This window comes from Bacillus rossius, chromosome 5 (genome assembly GCF_032445375.1).
Source record: "Bacillus rossius redtenbacheri isolate Brsri chromosome 5, Brsri_v3, whole genome shotgun sequence".
Classification (NCBI taxonomy): domain Eukaryota; kingdom Metazoa; phylum Arthropoda; class Insecta; order Phasmatodea; family Bacillidae; genus Bacillus; species Bacillus rossius.
In genome coordinates this window covers 62,745,042-62,765,740 of record NC_086333.1, presented here as the reverse complement: position 1 = coordinate 62,765,740, position 20,699 = coordinate 62,745,042, and the positions used below count along the sequence as shown (strand labels likewise).

The window sequence follows — 20,699 nt, the reverse complement described above, 5'->3', positions numbered from 1 at the left end:
CGTTGGCAACTGAGTTTCCGAGGATTTTCCTTTGTAAAATACAAAATATTCTTTACAGTGTACATTCGAAAAAGGTTCAAAATGACTTGCGGTTGTCTCGCTTGCTACTTTATTTGCTATAAGCGTAATACTTATTTTTGTTTTGCTTTATTGTTCGATAGCCGCCTTCTTATTAGAAACAGTATATGTTAACTACATAGGACTGCCACACACTATATTCAGGTATGTCCCTAATCCATATTTTTATTAAAAACCTGAATGAAGTACAATGTAAAACGTTATCCGAGCCTGCTCTAGATGAATTAACCGTATCGGGCCTTCTTAATATAATTATTGTTTTTCATAAAAAAAAATACGAAACACTCAATACTTTGATTCTAATGTGTTATTTTATTTCACTATGCAAAAGTTTATTAAGTCAAAACGCCATGTATTTAGTAAAAATAGCATTGTAGCTGTCTATACTCATAACGTATCCGTCTTTTAAATTTTATGAATAATTTTCTACGTAATATGTTCGGAACGAATAAAAACAATTGAAATCTGGGCGTTCCATTTTTTTTTTGCGTATTCCGTTGATTAATGAAAGGATGTTATAAAATGTGTTTATTTATTTGGGTAGCATCTTGCGATCTTGCTTTTATTGCTTAGATCTGGGAGGGTTTTGAGGGAAGAATTTTGTGTTCCTTTCCTCCGCGTGGATCCTATTGGGTCTTTTTAAGGCGACGTTTCGATTATTCGGCCAGAAGTGCTTTCCGTAAAAGGGTTTTCGACGTGGTGTTTGGATCTCATCTTACATTCCTCCTTTCCCCTTCCACAACCAGTCGTCATTTTCTTGCGCGGAGCGGAGCCGTCAGAAGTGAAATGGTACTGAACCCGAAATGAACCTCACTCTACCCCGTAAAGGTCAGCTTCCGTTTTATTTTTCCTCTCCGCCACCCCCCTTCCGGCGTGGAGATCCACGCGGGAAAGGAGTGGAAAGCAAAAAGAGAGACGACGATCGAAAGAGAAATGGGAAGAAAGGCCCGGAAGTAACACAATCAACCTCTACGATGCCTCCACGCCAAGTGCCCGCAGAGCTGAGACCAGAGTTGTCCTTTCGAACAGCCGCTCCCCCCGAAACAACCCCGACCAGGGGGATGAAAGTTACGGTTGGCATTTCACGTTACAAGGTCACGCACGTAAACAAAAAGCCCGGTCCGTTTGACTCCGGTGAGTGGCACATTTTTTTTAAGTCGTCTCAAGCTCTGTTATTTTATCTAACCGTTGTTTCTTGCAATTCCGATTTCGAAACTCACCATGCACCTCGAAATTGTAATTTGAACGTTCTGTTCTTCGTGATTACTTCTCACAGTTGCTGTACCGTAAACTTTATTTAAACTTTTAAAACGTTGTTGAAATAGTTCACTATTTTTCTGCACAAAATAATATTTATTTATATTTTTACAAATTGGTTGACGCGTGTGTCCAATGTCTGCTCTCGAAGTAGATGAATCACCCGGAATCAAATTTTCGTGAATTTTAACCAGATTGGCAGTATTATGATCAAATTCCTTGTCGAAGGTAAGCGCGAAAGCCTGAAGTTAGTATTTTTTTCAAGTCTTTTTCGTTTTGTCGGAGCCATTTTATTATAAAGTTTGAAATTTCGGTCTTCTTTTCAAATTATTCTATATACAACGTAGCTGCTCCGGCAACTAATTCTAGCGACGGGTGCGGAAACTGCGTCAAGAAACTTAGTTTAAAAAACAATTTGCGTGAATGTGTATATATATAATCACGCTTCGTATTACTTTAAAGAGGTCTACGTTAAATTTTATTCCGAGTTTAGTATTACAAGATTCGTATTATAGAGGCGTATTATAAGTTACACATCTCTGACGAGTACTTGAAAGACTCGCTCACGTGTTTGTTTGTTTTTTCGTGTTACTTGGTATTGTTGGTACGACGGCGCTGGTAGTTGCCACGTTCAGCCACAGATGGCGACACGGAGCTGTTAATATACCACACACCGCTTCGCGGCTGCAGCGTCGACGAGCCGGTAATCACCGCTAATTAGGACGGGGTTAATTGCGCCGCTGACATTTTCGCCAGACGCCCAATATCGCGTCTGCGCTAACGTGGAACCGGGTAATTTTTGCATTACTTCCCTTTTACCTCCCGTGGCGGATAGATGATTCAGGCTGTGCCCAGCTAAGGATGACTTATGGCCAGTTGCACTAGAAGCCCACGCAGAAATTAATTTCGGTGGGAGCAGAACCACTTTGACAGCTTAACAACTTTACAAAAGTATACTTAGTGTTATAATATGTGTTTAAAATGTATCAGTATAAAGTTTTAGTAATGCCATAGAAGAATATATTTTAAAAATGTGTAAATTTTATAGTTTTCATTGTTTCAAAAGTTTTAACAAGATGAGCAGTAATTTAATGAACCACTTTGTCAATAATCAAGTCCAAAGCCGGGTTTTAGGATTTTTCCAAGTAATTTTTTTGCTTTTTTCGGAGCCGTTTCTAATAGTTTAAAATTTCCGTATGTTTCGCGCTGCTATCTGCGGGTAATTGTGATGGTGACAAGCAACGTTTACGATTCAGGCAGAGAATTCTAGCGGTGAGCGCAGAAAACATGTGTGTGATTCGCATCCAGAAATTTTGATATTATAAAAAGTGATTTTTTTATTTGCATCATATTTAAGCTCAGCATTATTTTAATGAATCCAAAGTTTAGTTTCGTGTACGATTTTCAAATTATAATTTTACTTGCGACATGAAAAACACGAGAACACATGAATTTACTCGTTAGTTAGATGTTTGCAAAACACTGTCGAGTAGTGAAAGACTCGCTCAAGTTTTTTTTCTTTCTTTCATTCTTTATTGTTATTCCATTCATACAACATTAATGGCCGGTTTCACCAATGTCCCCTAACTTTTAAGAGCTGCTTAAGGCATGTGTAAGGGCTGCCTAGCACATTGAATCGTTTCACCAACAGTTAAGGAACTCTTAAGTAATCTTAAGCATCCCTTAGTTTAAGTGGTGGAAATCGGGCCCCTAACTATTTAAGCGGCACTTACTGTCACAAAACAAGAAAAATAAAATGGATGCCGTGGAGGAATACGAAGAACTAACCGAAGGTGTACATTTTATTTTTGATATAAATGTTATTGCTGAAGTTGTGGAACATTTTTAAGGTGAACTTTATGTGAAATCCGTTATTATAAATACATTCGAGAATGTTCGCATACTCCACTTTTATTTAAGAACTCATTTAATAAGGAAGTAATTAAAGGTTTTTCTTTTGAAAAGTCTTAAAAGAACATTTATTACAAGGAATTTTGTATGTTCTAAAGGAAAAAAAAACTGATATTTTTTTTTATTTTCATCTGCTATTAAAACTTAGTTTAAACTTAGACAAAATTACAATAGCGATAAATTCTCCCATGCTGCGTCCTTTTCTTTGCTCGAAACAGCATCAGTCCTCTTATTTTCTATTATATTTTTATGCCTCTCAACTAGGCTCAACACCTTCATTTTCTCATCAGAAGAAAAGTTTTGCGTTTTCATTCTCTTTGTTTCAAACATTTTCACACTACTTTGCAACGACCATATAGCTACTACTTTCCGTGAAAATACACTAACATCGTAACATCCAATTACCGCGAAATTAATAAACATTCAGATATTTGTTTACTGTTTAGTTAAAATATTTGATTGGCTTATGTATGTCACGTGACAAAAAGTTCGAAGTACCAACCTGAAAACTATTAGTACTTATATCTGTACGAACCCTCGCTCTATGGCAAGCCAGTCCCTAACTAAGCAACCCCTACATAAGTGAATGTGACGATGGTGAAAACCAATTTCGTGAGAATTGACTTTAAGGAACGCCTAAACTTAAGCAGTCCTTTGCTGAGGGTGTGTTTAGGAGGCGTTGGTGAAAACGGCCCTAAGAGTACATAGTAAGCATTTATCACTGTAGTTGCCTAGATCCTATTACTAAGTTAAACAGAGAATGCGAGAAACAACCATCGCAATGGTATTGTAAAGGAAAGGTATTTCTACAATGGTCAGCAATTATTAAATAAATATTACCTCTCTCATTAAATTTACTCTGTAAAAGCAATAACCTGCTCCCAATACATTTAACTGAATGATCAATGTGTATACAATGTGCATATGTGTGTTACGCAACCCAAACTCTTAAGCTAGTAAGAAAAGCTTTGTACTAATAAACTTTTATAAACAACTGGAGTTATATGTTTTTGACGTCACAACGCCTAATAAATCTATGAACGCCAGCTGCACGCACGAAAAAGTGTCCCGTTACGCACATTGTCCCGTTACTATGTGTCCCGTTACGCTCATTGTACGCTTGCGCCGCATCTATATTTCTTCCACTCGATTAGAACAAGCATCGATTTGACTTTTTCGAGACACATTAAACTTGAAACACTCCCATTCTTTTCCTCCTTTTCCTATCATCATCCTATCCTTAACAGAATAACACAGATTGGAAGAAGTTAAATAGCAAACATGTATAAAAGTTATAGTTAAAATAATCCCTTCGTTAAAGTAATAAACATATTTGAATTAATGAGTGCAAATAAAAGTAAATTTATCAATTAAATTGTAGATTTCATTTAACACCTTCTTTGTATCCATACAAAACAGTGATAATTCAAATTTATTAATAAAAGTATGCAATCATTTATTAATGTTTTGTTATGACGTTGTCACGTTAAACTATCGTCCGTAAACCGACTTTACAGACAACCAATTTTTTAAATAACAGATTACTGATTTATATCAATTGTGTTTCTAGGAATTTTATATGAATACAATTTATTGGTTTTATTATTTAAATAGTTTAGTCCGTTGGATTAATTATTTCATTTTATGTAGGCCAATATACTCTATTTCTATTTAAAGTTATATTAAATTCATCACGTTTGTTAAGAATTGTATTTCTATTAATTTGCATAGGTAATAAAAACAATCTTTATAATAGTAAAACTATCATTTAACATTTATTTATTGTGAATTAAGTGAAACAATAAATCCTTATAAACTTTTTCAAGTGTATTTATATAAGTGAAATTATGTTCCCGTATGTATAATTTATTTACAATATATATTATTATATAGTAAATGATTAAAAGTAAATAAAATACAATAAAAAATCAGTATATTTAATTATTTTCTTTATGAATTAAAGTTAATCTCTATTATTTTTTCTAAATTTAATGAATAATTTTATTCACATGTTTATATTAATATTAAATACAGAGAATTTATTTAATTTTTGTTACAAAAAATTTTCAAAATAGTTCAGAGTCTTTAAAAAGTATAACTTCTAACGCGTGTACCTAAGAACACACATTTTTTTTTGATCTAATTGTCTAAGTTCACGCTCAAAAAATAACACTATTCATGTAAAGTATATTGTTTTGGTCCTTTTCAAAGCCTGTTATGTAAGGACAACTTTTATACATTTATATTGATAGTGTTCTTGTGTTTAATGCTTTTTCCCAAATTTTCTTATCAGATATTTACTAAGGGTTGCCTTGCTATCTATGAAATGTCACGCAAAAAATTTAATATAATTAACACCTACCTTCCCATTATGGCTATTCGATACCTAGTGACAAAGTTACTGACGAAACTCAAAATGCAGAATGTTATAGAAATAAATTTACAGGATTTGGCCAGTAGACAAAGAAATCATAAAAAGTTAAATAACGAAAAGGAAGTTTGTGACAGACCGTTAAGTATATGATTTTTAATGTTGAAACAGGCCAAGTTCATTTAAGATCCTGCAATCCAGAACGATTAAAACTACGCGACCTCTGGCTCCAGACGCCTGCGCCAGAACACACCTTATGACATTACTCACACCGAACCACTAACTGTTGCCTCGACTCAGGAAGGGAAACGGTGGAGTTTACTGCTGGCAAACTTCCCACCAGCGGTCCGTCTTTGAACCGAGAGAACTTTTTTTTATTACCTCGTCATTCGTTCCGCTGCGATGGCGCCCATTTACCATCCTTCCAATACGACTCGCGTGCCACTTAGGTCAAAACATCGTTCGCTTGATTTGATGTGCGGCTCTCTCTCTCTCTCTCTCTCTTTCTCTCTCTCTTTCTCTCTCTCTCTCTCTCTCTGGGGAAGCTTGAAAATCACAAAATGTTTTCACGTGAATACGTCTTTAAAACTGCTTCCATAGTGGGAGACAATTAAGAAAACGAATGATAACAAAATCGGGGGATACAGTTCGGTGTTGCAGATACATATCTATCATCTCCGTCCAAAATTTAATTACACCACTGGATAGCTAAAGGATCAAAGAATTCTTTCCGCTAAGTGAGGACTGTGACGCATCGCGCGCCGTGGAGGGGGAAGCGCCGTCAATATGAGGTCATTTTGCTGCGTTTCGAGTTTTCCGTTTAGTATAACTTTTGACTCGGAGAAGCTACGTTCTTTTAAGTTTCAATCGTCAGCTCTCGTCAAAATCTATCGATTTCAGATATAAAGCATTAGTGTAAAATAGTTACATTGAATATATATGGTGTTAAAATGAAAAATAGCGTATTTTATATTTTGTTTGGAAAATATTACCTGTTACACGTATTCACGTACAACACACGGCCGAGTCCATGACACAGCCACACCCCATTTTTTTTCCATCCGTAGTATGATTGTGAATACGTTTTTTTTTTTTTTTAAATCCTTTTCGTCTTGTCTATTGGCACTGCTATATTGCAAAATATTTATTTTGGAATATTCCAGAAACATCTGTAATATTATAGAAATTTTTTGTAAATAAATAATGTACAAAGCACCTTTTGAATTAAAGAATAATTTAAAAAGGATCAATCAAAGGTGTATGCAATATATTTTTTCAGATTATTTTTCAATGCATAGAGTATATCTGAATAATTTCTGAAAAATTCTCGATAAAAATGCCATGGCCATGAAAGAGAAATTTGCCTGCTCTAGGTAGGTAGGTTCTGTAGGTTCTGATTGTGAAAACTCCGATAAAAAATATACTTATTAACTCTCATTTGCCAGGCAGAAAACGTTTTTTTCTTCGCCTTTTTGCAAAAAGAGTTGCAGGAAAAAAAATTCAATAAAATAATTTGGTAAAATTAGGAGTATTCAAACCAATTCTTGAGCGGACGAAAGCTTTATAGTCTAAAGATCATGAAACTTAGAATTAGGTAGTAATATTTCGAATGCCATTCAATGGGAACGATTTCAATCTGTAGTCTTTTTTCAAAACCCATCTAAAATTGAGAAGTCATCTTAAAAACGTTAGTTAATAATATTAGTTGGTTCACGAATAATTTTACGTCAGTTATTTGCTTATTTAAAATTGCAATAGGACTAAAAACCAATTAACAGCAAAATGAGAAAATATCTCTTTCATTGTCCTTTCAATTGTTGTTTCCGAATAGATTTTTGAAATAGGACGGATGTTTTCCTACCATGCTGTCGCAAAATTTAATATAACATCATGACTATGCTTATTCCATTCACATTAATGAATATTTTTGAATGCAGGAAGAGCATTGCATTTGAACACGTCACATGTGAATTTCGTAGGAAAAAGTTATAATAACTCCGGTGCTGGTGCGACATGGTTATTTTTATATGTATTTAACGACTTAGTCAGTGCAAACCAAAAAAAAAAGCAGTCGATTTCGTAGTTTTTATCACTCTATTATTAGCTTCAATAGTAACTATCTAACGACTTATGTATACAAATCGTGGAGGTCTATTTTAAGCTACTTATAACTGTCGATTTGATTTGAAATTTTGCAAGTAGGTATATGTAATCCGTATGACAATACAACAATTTGCTACCATCGAATTTGATCGGATGATGGATCAAGGAAGTGGAACAGTGGAACTCTTCAATTTTTTTATTGTGTATTTGATAAAAGCGTGTTTTGTTAGATTTTTAACTGAAATTAATTTTTTTATCAGGTTGAAGTTAGAAATATAGATATAGGTATTCTACGAAACCATAACTAAAGAAAAGCATAGGCTATGTACATCTGGAATAATGTGGCTTTATAACATTGAAATATATATATATATTTTTAAATTGGTCTAGTAGTTTTCGTGTTTATTGCTTTACAAACAAACAAACTCACACAATTTTTGTCTACAACGTTAGTTTGTAGATTGTGATCGGTTGCTTCATAAGCTACTTCTTAATCTATTCTTGTCTTTTTTTTTTCTTTTGGCCGGTTGTCTCTAGATGAACACTTTGGTTCCACACAATTAGTTCCAGAAGTCTCCCGACACTCGGAATTCCATCGCGTGCAATCCTCTTCTCCGCGAATTTAAGACTACAAGGCAGTTCTCCGGTGTTCCACCCCCTCCCCCCCCCCTCCCAAAAACCATTCGAGTTTCAATGCAGCCGAATAACATTGAATAGGCGAAGCGTAATATAATTTTCTTTACACAGAAAATTCAATTCATCGAGGAGAAAACTTCACTCATATTTTGCCAGGTTTTTTTTTTTTTTTAGCCTTAAGTAGTTAGGTTAGATACTGGAGTTTTATATCAACTTGTGGGAGATTAGGCCTCGCCATTTTGCAATTTACAATATTTCGTTCCAGCTTGCAATAAAGCTGCTTCTGTGCTACGTATTTTGAGTCGGCGTGACTTAGGACTTAGCTTTTGACTACTCGATGACGTCAGCACTTGTGAACTGGTGTGAGTATGTGTAGTCACCAGCGTGAAATTACGTGTTATTTCCTCGCGGTGCTTACAGACAAGAGCATGTTAGTGAATATGTGGTTGCAACGAGCTATATAAGGTCCGGGAGGTACGGTTTATGCCTTGACATGTCAAAAATCTGGATAAATAATTTAAAATTAGGATTATAGCAAAATATGGAAAAATCCTAAATGGCGGGGCCTGGTAAACGTCAAACTTACGTACATTATGTATATATTTTTTTAAAATTCAGTTCTAAGCAGACTGCAGCTAGTCAAAATTGCTTTAAGTCGAATACACCAAATGCATTTCCAGCCTTAAGCAGTAAGTACGTAAGACGTCAGCTGACCGCAATGAAAGGGGTCTGCGTAGTTAGAAGGCCGGCTGAGTTCATTACGTTGCGGCCAAGTGCCAAGTTTCACGTCGGTCGGAGTTTGGGTTTGGGGCAAGAGGGGAACGATGCAGTAACTTAAGTTTTGAGAGTAAATTAATTTGTATGTTAAATTCTGGCTCCTGTGTGTTGCAAAGTAAAGCTAGGAACAGTGCGACCCCATTTCACTGAGTTCCAAACTACTCGAAAACGTAATCGGAAATCTCAAGTTGCAAAACTTGCCGTCACGACAAATGACTTTCTCGAAAGACAAGAGAATATTTTAGTGAATAAAGGGCGTACAGAACTCTATTCCTTAAGTTTAAAGTTGTAATGTGTTATTCAGGTCATTAACCTCGTTACTAAACTAGTTAATAACATGTAAATGCGAAAGAAAAATAACGATTATTTGTTTCTTCCGGACGTCAGTTGTGACATTAAACTGTCTTACCGAATGTCAGTGACGACTGAGAGAATAACTAATATTCTCGTGCGATCAGCTGTTTCATAATTTTTTTCCCAAAACCTGTAATTATCGCACAATTGATAGATAAAACATTAATTATTTTCTTTGTTTTTTGTATTCATTTGTTCCATCATCACGGAAATAATTTGCGTTGAAAAAAAAATATGTACATGAACCAAGACCACATAATCACATACTTTGTTGGTTAAGTAGATAAGTATATATATCTGACTAACTTAAGGGTGAATAACTCCTGCTTCTACACAATCTTAAGGAAAAAAAATTTTGAGCTGAAAATTAGTCGTTATAGTATCGCTGCATAAGGACTACTAAAAATATTTTGGGATTTTATTTCAATAATATTGTACCTCAAACCACTACAGCATAAATAACAATTGAACACTTTTACAAGAGAGTAAAAATACTACTTTTATCAATGATATTATGTACCTTTTCCAGCAAGAAGTAACCTATTATAAATTTATTCTAAATGGGGGACTCTTTCCAACAACAACAGGTACATAACATTCTATCTATACTTAACGTTTGTCTTGTTAAGCTAAATCTTTGGACTATTTTAGGTCTCACTGAAAGTTTCAGAAAATGTTTTGAGGGATTTAAGATGTTATGATTCCTCAGAAAACTACAATTCCAGACATGAAATGCAATAGAAAAAATATGGTACGTGTATTTATGTACGCGCCTTAAAAGTTATACTTGGCGTCATAAAAAACTTTTATTTTTATTTTGCATGCAAATAATTAATAGAAATAAAATAATAAAAGGACTGGAGTGTTATAATAAATATGGTTGGTAAAGTATAAACTCAATTAAAGTCAATTTTTTTAATAAATACACAGTGATCAATATTAATATAAACATAATTACAAATTAAATTATTTAATTTAGTAAAATAATTCGAATAAAATTAATTTATAATAGAAAACAATCAACTTGCTAAATGTTAATTTTAATTTATTAATTTAAACTATTTAAAATTTACAATGTAATAATATATAATGCAGTTAAATAATACATACGGGAACTTAACCTCACTTATATAAATAAAATTGAAAATACTCTTGAAAAAGTTTATAAACACGAATTTTTATCACTAATATTTACAATGAATAAATGTAATAATTATATGGACCAGTATTCAATATAAATCACGAAAGTATATGATTCAGAAACACATAAATAATTTTTATTTGCACACAGCCTTTATCATTCTGACAATTTTCGGTGCATGCTGTACGAGCATTGTAAAAATCCATTCTCGTAATTTTTCCATAACGCGCATAAATAAATATAACCTAACCTCACTTATATAAATACACTTGATAAAATTTATAAGCACAATTTCTACCACTAATATTTTCAATAAATAGATTGTTTTAATGATATGGACCAGTATTCAATCTCAATCACTAACGTAGGCTATAAAACATGAAAGCACATATAGAATTTTTATCTACATGAAGCCTTTTTTTCATCTAGTAAAAATTTCGTTGCATGGTGCGTACGCATCGTTAAAATTCACTCTCATCACTTTTTCATAACCCGCCTAGGGAAGTATAACTTAAAAAATGCCAAATTTGGACTTGAGATAGAATGGCTCTGACTTCAAGATATTACATGATCGGTTCTTATTGTTTGATGAAAGCCTTTATTAAAATAAAATAAAATAATATCCAAGTGATCCCGAAAGAAGTTTGGTGGTTGTTTATATCGTCAAATCGTGACCAAATATTATATCAAAAAATCTAAATGTAAATGGGTGTACCGCATTCGAGAATTGATTCAGATTCACAAACTGACCGAAAAAAAAAACCTTCGTTCCACAGCATGGCTTCTAAGATAGAAGTGCTCACTAATGTAAGTAACGTCACTACGGTGCTAGAAGCTGGATTGCGTGTCGGCGGAGTGGGTCAGTCAGATCAGATGGTGACGCACCTGTCATTGACGTAAGAAGGTATGTCACGCATACCTTGCCGGATTACAAGGGTCCTCGCAAACCAACCCTCCCCCCCCCCCCCCAACAAACCAACCCATCACCGATCACTCCGCGCACCATCACGCCTCGGGCTATTGTTACAGACCCTTCAAGCGGCCTAGGCTTACAGATGCCGCCGCGCTTAAAGCACGTGACTTCGAGTCGTTCTGGATGTTTCGGGCATCGGGTCGGCTCAGGACGACGCGACACGTCTTAACCACTCCCGTACATTCTGGAAAGATGGTCCACTAGTAGGTATAAAATGGGCGACGCCGGCATCCGCAGCAGTTCCGATAGTTTGGAGAGTTTGGAAAGTTCCAAGAGTGAAGTGCGAGTGCGACCGAGTGGCGCGAGATTGTGTGTGGAGACAGGTGCGTGGTAAGGGGCGAACCACTGTCGAGCCTGGCTCCAGTGAGGAGTGTGAACTGTTCACTGGACAGATACTCAGTGATTTGTGTACATACATTAAGTGTGTCGATTTAATAAATAATTAATAAAACTTTATAAAATTAATTGGGCTGCCATTTACGAATTCAGTTTTTTCCCTCACATTACTCGTAAAGTAACAGACACTGTAAACTGAAAAAAAAAAAAAATATATATGTATGTGAGAGTGGAGTTCACGCGTGACAGAAGTAAAACTTATGGCATATTAGGTATAGATAGATATAAATTATTAGTATGTTTTACTGAATAAGATGTAATAATTAGAATAGCAAGGATGTGTGTATGATCTCAAATGAAAAAAAAAAAAACTTTTTTTCCACGCCCGGTACTTTCGCATCCGCCACTGGCACTTATTGGCGCCTCTTTTGGCGGTATATTCCCGCGTTGTCTTCGATAATACCTTTTTGTTTATTTTGCCTTATTATTATTTTTAGGCATGTTATCAATTAACGATCTCCAGCTGAATTAAATGAAAGAACCGAAAAATAAAACACTCCAATCGAACATGCATTACATTTATAAAGACTATCTCAAAAGCCTGTAAGTCCTTCTGACATTTCAAATCACAGTGTTCTAATACCAAAAAAAAATTATACGTAAGAAACTAATCTCTTAAGTCCATATGTCTTTTTTACATTTTCAATCACACGTAAAATTCACATAAAAATGAATGATACAAAGTTAATTATATCAAGTTAATTACGCAAATCAGTAACTCTATCAATCCGCTACGTAATTTTCTCCCTCCCCCCTTGCCAAAATCCCTTTACACCGCTAGTGTATGAGTTGGACGACGTCGCCGCTAACGCACTCTCCTGCTCTACCGGTTCCCCCACCACGTACCTAACTATTCCCCTCATGCGATCGGAATTTTTGTAACGTTCGAAAATTTAAGCCACCTCAGCGAAGAAGTTTCACTTAAAAAAAAAACGTTTTTTTTTTTGGCATAAAGCCCATTATTAATATCCAGGAAGAATGTTTTCCAGTCAATTGTTCGTGTCCTTTTTTTCCCGAACGAGGCGGAAGAGGGCGCGATAGTATTCCACCCCCTGAAGCAAAGGCCGTATCGGCAGGAAATAATAAAAGTTCTTGGGAAGAAAACTCCCCGGCGCTTATAACTCACGTTATCGCGAGGGCCACAGGGGCGTTCTGAGGAACATTCCGAGCGGAATGGACTGCGCCGACATAAAAGTGGGACGGAACGGATTTCACACTCCGCCGTCCCCAGGAGGCGCGTATAAAGCTGGAATCACGCAGTAAAGGGGGTGCGCCCGTTTTGGGGGAGAAAATTATCCTACGCTCCTGCAGCTCGTCAATCTACGTTCCGCTTCTGCATGTATATTGCACTGATTTATAGTCGGTAAGATAAGTCCAGACGGTGACTCGTTAATTGAGTAACGAAAAATTGCAGCTCAAAGGAGTAGAGCGCTCGATGGCGGAAAGGAGAAGAAGAACGGGAAATGAAAAAAATATAATTAAGTACGAAGCCAGACAACTGTAAGACTCTTTGCAGTGTATTATTAATTGTTTACTTTTTATCGTTCAAGAGGAAGATTGAGTATGCTGGTTTTATCGTTAAAAATTCAGTTATTAAAGTGTAAAGTTTCATTTCTAAAGTGGGTGGTGGCCACGCGCCCATTTTTGTTTTGTTTTGCACATCTGAATCAAATAATTTCAACTAAAAAAATAGACCTAAACTATGTAAGGACACAAACTTATCAGGTTAAACAATAACATTACTGGGTTCATAACGACAAGGATTAAAATAAAATTTTTGTTAAAGTGATAAAATTCTTAATAAAATTTGTGAATCGGAAACACCAGCTAGTTGTTAAGTATATATATATTTCAGATACAATATATTTTTTTAATAATTATAAGTTTCGACTTCCGGTTTGAAGAGTTCATGTTTAATACATTTTATTCTCTTAATGGATACGGTTGATAAAAAAAAAGGTATTAATTTGGTCAATACAAGTACAGAATAACCATTAAAAAATGTACGAGTTATAAAATTTAATAGTATCAACTGTAAGCGTGGTACAGTATTGGTTCAAGGTCACAATTAAAATGTAACTCTGTAACTCAAAAAGTTTTAGATAAGCGCATACACGAGTACTGCTTTATTGTTTTCTCGCTTACAGCGCCAAAGAATGGCTCTTTCCCCAGTCAGTAGCCGGTGAACCTGTAAACTTTGGCAACAGGATGGAGCCCCTCCACATTGTAATCTCTTTGTACGAGAGTGGTTGAACGTCGAAGTCCCTGACCGTTGGATTGGTCGTAATGGTCGAGACGACAGAGATCTTTTTTTTTCGCCGGCCGCTACGTTCACCTGACATAACGCCATGCGATTATTTTTATTCCTTTGGGTATTTATAAAAGGTCGTGTCTACGTTTAGCCGCTACATACTGAATTTCCAGAGCAGATAAACAGAATTGAAGAGGCAATTTCCCTCTATTACTCCAGACGTGTAAATCAAAGTGGAGGAAGAATTGGACTTTCGGTTGGATGTGTGACGTATACCTAAAGGTACACATATTTGAATTTGTAAGAAAAACTACGTTAGTTTACCTTGAATTTTATGTATTATTTGTTGTAAATAGTCTAAAATAAACTGTTATAATATCCATTGGAACTGGGACATTATTTTATGGGCACTATGTATGATCTTGTCTGAAGTAGCTTGGCTTCTGGGTTGTAGCCGTGTCCTTGGCGAATAATTCACCGACGTTTCGGTGCAGCATAAAATTAACATTGATGAGGAATGGGAGCTACCAAGGATAAGGGACGCACCCTTGCAAAAAAAACATCGGACTCCATGCCGGAAACATATTTAAAATTAACCTCCTGGCCCCCCAGCTGCCTCACAAACCACATTACACACAAAAAACAAACATTTGCTGCTTATTAAGGGCAATACAAAAAATTCACCTAAACTCTGGCCATCATGAACACACAACTGCTTCTGCAGCTTCAAAACTCGACGACTGTTATTCATTAACGTTTAGCATTACATTTCATACCCTTAATAAAGGATGTTGTCACCGCACTTTAATTTAAAACATTAAATCTTTTCAAAATTATATCATTTTCCCAAAAAAATAACTTATAACTGCTCCCTGATGATGGCAACTGCAATGTCGACCGAAACGTCGGTGAACTATTCGTCAAGGACACGACTACTACCCAGAAGCAAAGCTAGTACAGACAATGACCGTGAAAGCCTGCGAACATTATTATAATGTTGTCTCACAACGGAACGAAGCAGTGCGGGCCTAGGAGTGAACTGTGTGAGGATTTGGGCATGACACGTGTCCATAGTTTCAGAAATGAAAAGAGGTTGGCACGTGGACGGGAAAGGTTCGGCGCAGATGCTTCTTGCTTCGACGCAGGCCCGCGCATGCGCGCCGGATGATCCGAGAGTGTAACCTGGGCGAGGCGCATGTGCGGCGCAAACCAGGAACTGGCAGTATGGGAGGCAGACGCGGCGGGGAATCAGAAATGAGTGCCCCGCCCATCTGTCCCGAATATGTCACGGGAATCAACGTAAAAGTGAGCTCTGCGCATGCGCGGGATTCGGGAAACAGTTAGTTCACTGATAGGTAGAGACCGGAAAAATTCGCGAATTCATTTCGCGATAGGCTAAAATACAAATCGTTATACCTCAGTGCTGCCTCTGCTATTGGCTCACAACTCACCTGGATGACTCTGGGCCAATGAGAAAAACCCAACCAAAGCTTTGTCGAATCACAGGCTGCTACGTTGGGACGTCTCACAAGACAGCAGCAAATGAGTGGGTGGCATTTGACCGAGTGTACGTAGAACTATGGAGTTCATCCTGGAGCTAATTGAACCCGCGAGTTTTTCCAGTCCCTACTAATAAGAAAACTTACTCATAAAAATGATATAAATGTTGTACAGGACACCCGCTTCCACAAAACCCTGGCTACGGCCCTGGGGGATGCACCTGGGGGATGCACCTGGGGGATGCACCTGGGGGATGCACCTGGGGGATGCACCTGGGGGATGCACCTGGGGATGCACCTGGGGATGCACCTGGGGGATGCACCTGGGGGATGCACCTGGGGGATGCACCTGGGGGATGCACCTGGGGGATGCACCTGGGGGATGCACCTGGGGGATGCACCTGGGGGATGCACCTGGGGGATGCACCTGGGGGATGCACCTGGGGGATGCACCTGGGGGATGCACCTGGGGGATGCACCTGGGGGATGCACCTGGGGGATGCACCTGGGGGATGCACCTGGGGGATGCACCTGGAGGATGCACCTGGAGGATGCACCTGGGGAATGCACCTGGGGGATGCACCTGGGGGATGCACCTGGGGGATGCACCTGGGGGATGCACCTGGGGGATGCACCTGGGGAATGCACCTGGAGGATGTACCTGGAGGATGCACCTGGGGAATGCACCTGGGGGATGCACCTGGGGAATGCACCTGGGGAATGCACCTGGCCTGGGACTTCTCCAACGACTCTCAGCAATTTTGAGATTCATTCAACTTAATTTTGGGTTCTTTGTTAATCTGCTTTCGTTGCCTTTGTGTATTTTATTATATCCGTCAAATTCTACCGTTTAATAGAGCCAGTTACAGGTACAATCAATCGCCATATGCAACGCATATTGACCAATGAAATAATTAAGAGCTTCGGGTATCGATACTTTGTTTTTAATTTTTCTGAATTAAGGAAATGCAGTTTTCAGCGTATAGAGGAAATAGGCTTATGCCTGCGGACAATATGAAATGAATCGAATGCCAACAAAAAAAAAAAAAGAGGACTCAATCTATCTTCACCCCCCCCCTTATCACTTCTCTCGCTCTCTCTCTCTCTCTCTCTCTATATATATATATATATATATATATATATATATATATATATATATATCTGAAGTGGTGGAACGTTTATTTTCTTTCACGAGTTCTCTCCCGCTGCTTATGAAAACAGAGCCTTGGGCGGAGATTTCGGAAAATCCTTTATATCGGGGCGGAATTTCTAGCGGCCAGGCCAGTAAGCGGGATAAACTGGGAAATGCGGGGAGCGAAGCGGATGGAGGGGATGATTGAGACGAGGGGTTCCCGGGCAGGTCAGGGTACGGCTGGTGAAGAGGAGAGCGGGGTGAGTGGACGGGTTGGCGAAGAGGAGAGCTCGTTGAGTGGACGTGGTAGAGAGAGAGAGGATTGCCCTGTAAACGCCACGGCACCCGTTAAAAAAAAAAAAAAAAGTCCGATGGATCCCCCCACTTTTTAAATAGCTTTCCCCTGTCGCGCTGGTTGGAGTCATCCTTCATCCCAATGAAGCACTAATTTATCCGCGAAAGGAAGTTAGCCGCCTGGTATTGGACTACCCGCCCACCCACCAACAAAAAAGATGGATTCATTGAAGCAGTGAGCGTGAAATATGTCATTTTACGATCTTCTTCAATTTTTTTTCCCCTTCCTTCAGTTCACCCCATTCCTTTACCCCTTTTGGTACGGCACTATGGAATGATTTAATTTCGTAACAAAGTGATACGATTTTCGTGCACAAGAGACAGAGTATAGTCCACAGAGAAGTTTGGATTTAATTAAACAACTAATTTTCTCATTGTATAGAGCCCTGCGAATCATAGAGTCGATTTTGAGGATTAATAAATTAGGATGCATTCTGCTGGATTTTAATAACATAAGATAAAAAAATTATTAAAAATAGATTATTTTTTGCAGTTTTTTTGAGAAAATTCCTTGTTTCTATGAAATAACCGGGTTTGGAAATTAGCGAAAAAATTCTTTTAAGATGATTAATCGCCGTTTGAAAATAGATGACGGGTGGTATTTAAAAATATTTCATTTGTAAAGACATGCGGTTATAAAATTTCTTTTTATTTCCTACCGTAACTATAATTTATTTAAACTTCACAAGACCAAATATATTTCACTTTAAACACTGGCACATGTCACTTCCCAACAGGCAACATTTATTTATATTCTTGTCTTATTTATTATGTATTAAAACATTTTATTTTTAAATGGTAAACTTTTAACAACATTCATAAAATCATTTCAATGCAATTATTGGTCTTCATAATAGAAATCATTTAAAGGTAAAATATTTTTGCGTGAGGAATTATAAACGTGAAAGAGATATAAATTAGTATTGTGTATTATTAAATTACTTACTCTCATTGACTTAGAATAACAAGATGTACAATATTTTCGCTATATCTAAAAATTATTCTTATTAAGCGATTTCATGAAATAACAAGGTATGTTTTTGCTTGACGAGGACAAGTGGTTATTTGAACATTTTTGAAGAACGAATACCCAGGAAGAAAAATCCGTGTAATTAATATTGAAATTGCTTTTCTGCTAAATTATGCTAACGAAGCTAATTAAAATGCAAAAATACTATTATTTACTAAGTGGATACATTTTCTTGTTAAGAACGAACTCGCTATAAAAATAGAATACTGACAACCTACATCACCGATGTAGCAAAGATGTTACATTCGGGTAAAAATGTTCTAGAATTTAATCTCATTTAAATCACGTAAAATGTGTTCTGAATTAAGATTAAATATTGGGTATAGACGCTCACATATTAGCTTAAGAAAAACCATTCCCAATTTGTCTCTCAGCCAAAATAAGAGTCGTGGTAATAGCAAAGTCAAAGGCAAATTAAACAAATCAGTTGTTAAGTAAAAAGTTGTCTTTACCGATTACAAACACTGAAACTTGTTTTATAATAATAGTTGTAGCAAAAATAAATGTTTAAAACCCGAGAAAAAATTATTACAAATAAAAGAAAAAAGATTGTTTAATAAGTAACTTTTTTTAAGTTGATACGAATAACTGTTGTATAACTGGTTCTAAAATCATGGAATTTTTCGTGTGATACTTTTTTTTTGTTCACAGTGCAGACCGGCCTCCTGATTGGACTGTCAAGAACACGTGTGGCAGAGTTGGGTAGAGGTAAAAATAAAAAAATAATAAAAACGCAGTATGGGATCATACGGGTGGCATGGGTTGGATAGAGAGGGGTCAGGGGTTGGTTCAACTCAAAGCTGATGTCTGAAAGAGTCCCGCCATTACAACTGTGACCACGTGAAATTGACCCGACAACCAAGACATACGGACACAAACCCACATTTATTTCCTTTAATGTACTGTACGCACCTGTAATCAACTTCCACGATCGATTAGGCTTCAAAATTCACTTTCGATACTCGAGAAAACTTTATTCAGATGTTTGCCAACTGTTCTGCTTTGGTTTACCTGTCGTGTCAGTAATGTGTAATTTAACATACGTGGAGTTATGTGAAGGATTATTATTAGAAAATGTTTAAATTTTTTTAGCATCATTCTGTCCTTGTTGATTTTATTCAATATTCTGTTTCAAAGCATGTGTTTAAAATAAAGGTAGATTTTAAATTTTTTTTATACATGTGTAATTTATCAGTAATAACAGGAATATAATTTTTTCAATGTATCTTTGGATTTCTTAAACATTAAATGTATATTTAACACCATGAATTTTATAATTGCAGTTTTATAACTTAAAAGTAATTCGTCAGTTAAATTCATATTGTACTCTAAGCTTTTAAGGTGTTTTAATTTATTGGTAATTTATTTTATTTAGGTAAGTTTATTTATGAAAGTTTCGTTTTAGTAGTGTATATTTTGTTAAAATTGTTGCGTTTCATTTGCATTCATGTTTGTATTAATGACATTTATATTGTATCATTTTCCTGTCAGGGATCACAGCCCTAAGAATTTTTCAATAAATTCTGACTCGTTATACTGATTATGCCAAAATATGAACGGGAAATTCTCAAGATCAGATAAAAATCTTTTTATTTCTTGGACCTGATTTTAGAGAGGAAATGTTATTAAAATACAGCCCCTCTTGTTAAAATTCATTAAACTGTTAATACTATAAAGTTACTCTTTTTGTTTGCGAACTTGGGTTTGTTTGTAAACGTTTTTTTTGCTCTATCCACCACAGATGGCAGCCCCATGATTACAAATTTCCATTCCATGCGACTTCCGTTGCATTCATGAAATTATTCCTACCAAAAGCTAAGATGTTACACACCAAACAAATACATATTTCGTCACCAAACTTCGTTTGTACGCTTCAGTTACAGGACTTAGTTGTGTAAGATGAGATGGTTGTTTGTAACGAGTTCAAATTTACGACGTTGCTTGGCTCCTTGGGTTGCAGTCGTCGAAGGCTAAGATTTCACCGAAGTTTCGGTCGACCTTGACGTTGCCATCTTCAGGGTAACAGTTTACCTGCTGAGATTCTTGCTGAATCCTCACCTGCCCCCCCGGAAGAACTCTGTGTCGCAAAGCCAGAAGCTGAGAAATCACTGGATGTTTTGTCACATTTACCCTGACACAGTTTTGAATCACCGTACTCGACGGCGCAGGGCGATGTAGGTGTGGGGAGTTGGTAGCTCCCGGGGCTGTGTTTGAGTTTTCGGGTTTTGTTACTCTTTTCAAGTAGTTACGTATGTCGGCGAGGAGTGAAGCTCCCAAGAAACCAGGACCGGCTAGTGTGATGTACATGTCGTGTTATTGTGGTTTGTAGGCTTGTGCTGTGTACTGAAAGTGAACTAGTTGGAATAAATGTAATGTTGAGCCGTGCGAACTGCCACAGCGAGTACACGTGGAAGCATGATGCTGGTCCTCTCCAAC

General features: G+C 36.8%; 1 protein-coding gene across 1 annotated transcript; it reads left to right on the top strand.

The window, feature by feature from the left end:
• Positions 1-11,815: 11,815 nt before the first annotated feature.
• Positions 11,816-16,512, top strand: LOC134532283 (uncharacterized). Its single transcript, XM_063368702.1, has 2 exons — positions 11,816-11,924; positions 15,923-16,512. The coding sequence occupies exons 1-2, from the start codon at positions 11,816-11,818 to the stop codon at positions 16,510-16,512; spliced, it is 699 nt and encodes a 232-aa protein (XP_063224772.1).
• The last annotated feature ends 4,187 nt before the right edge of the window (positions 16,513-20,699 follow it).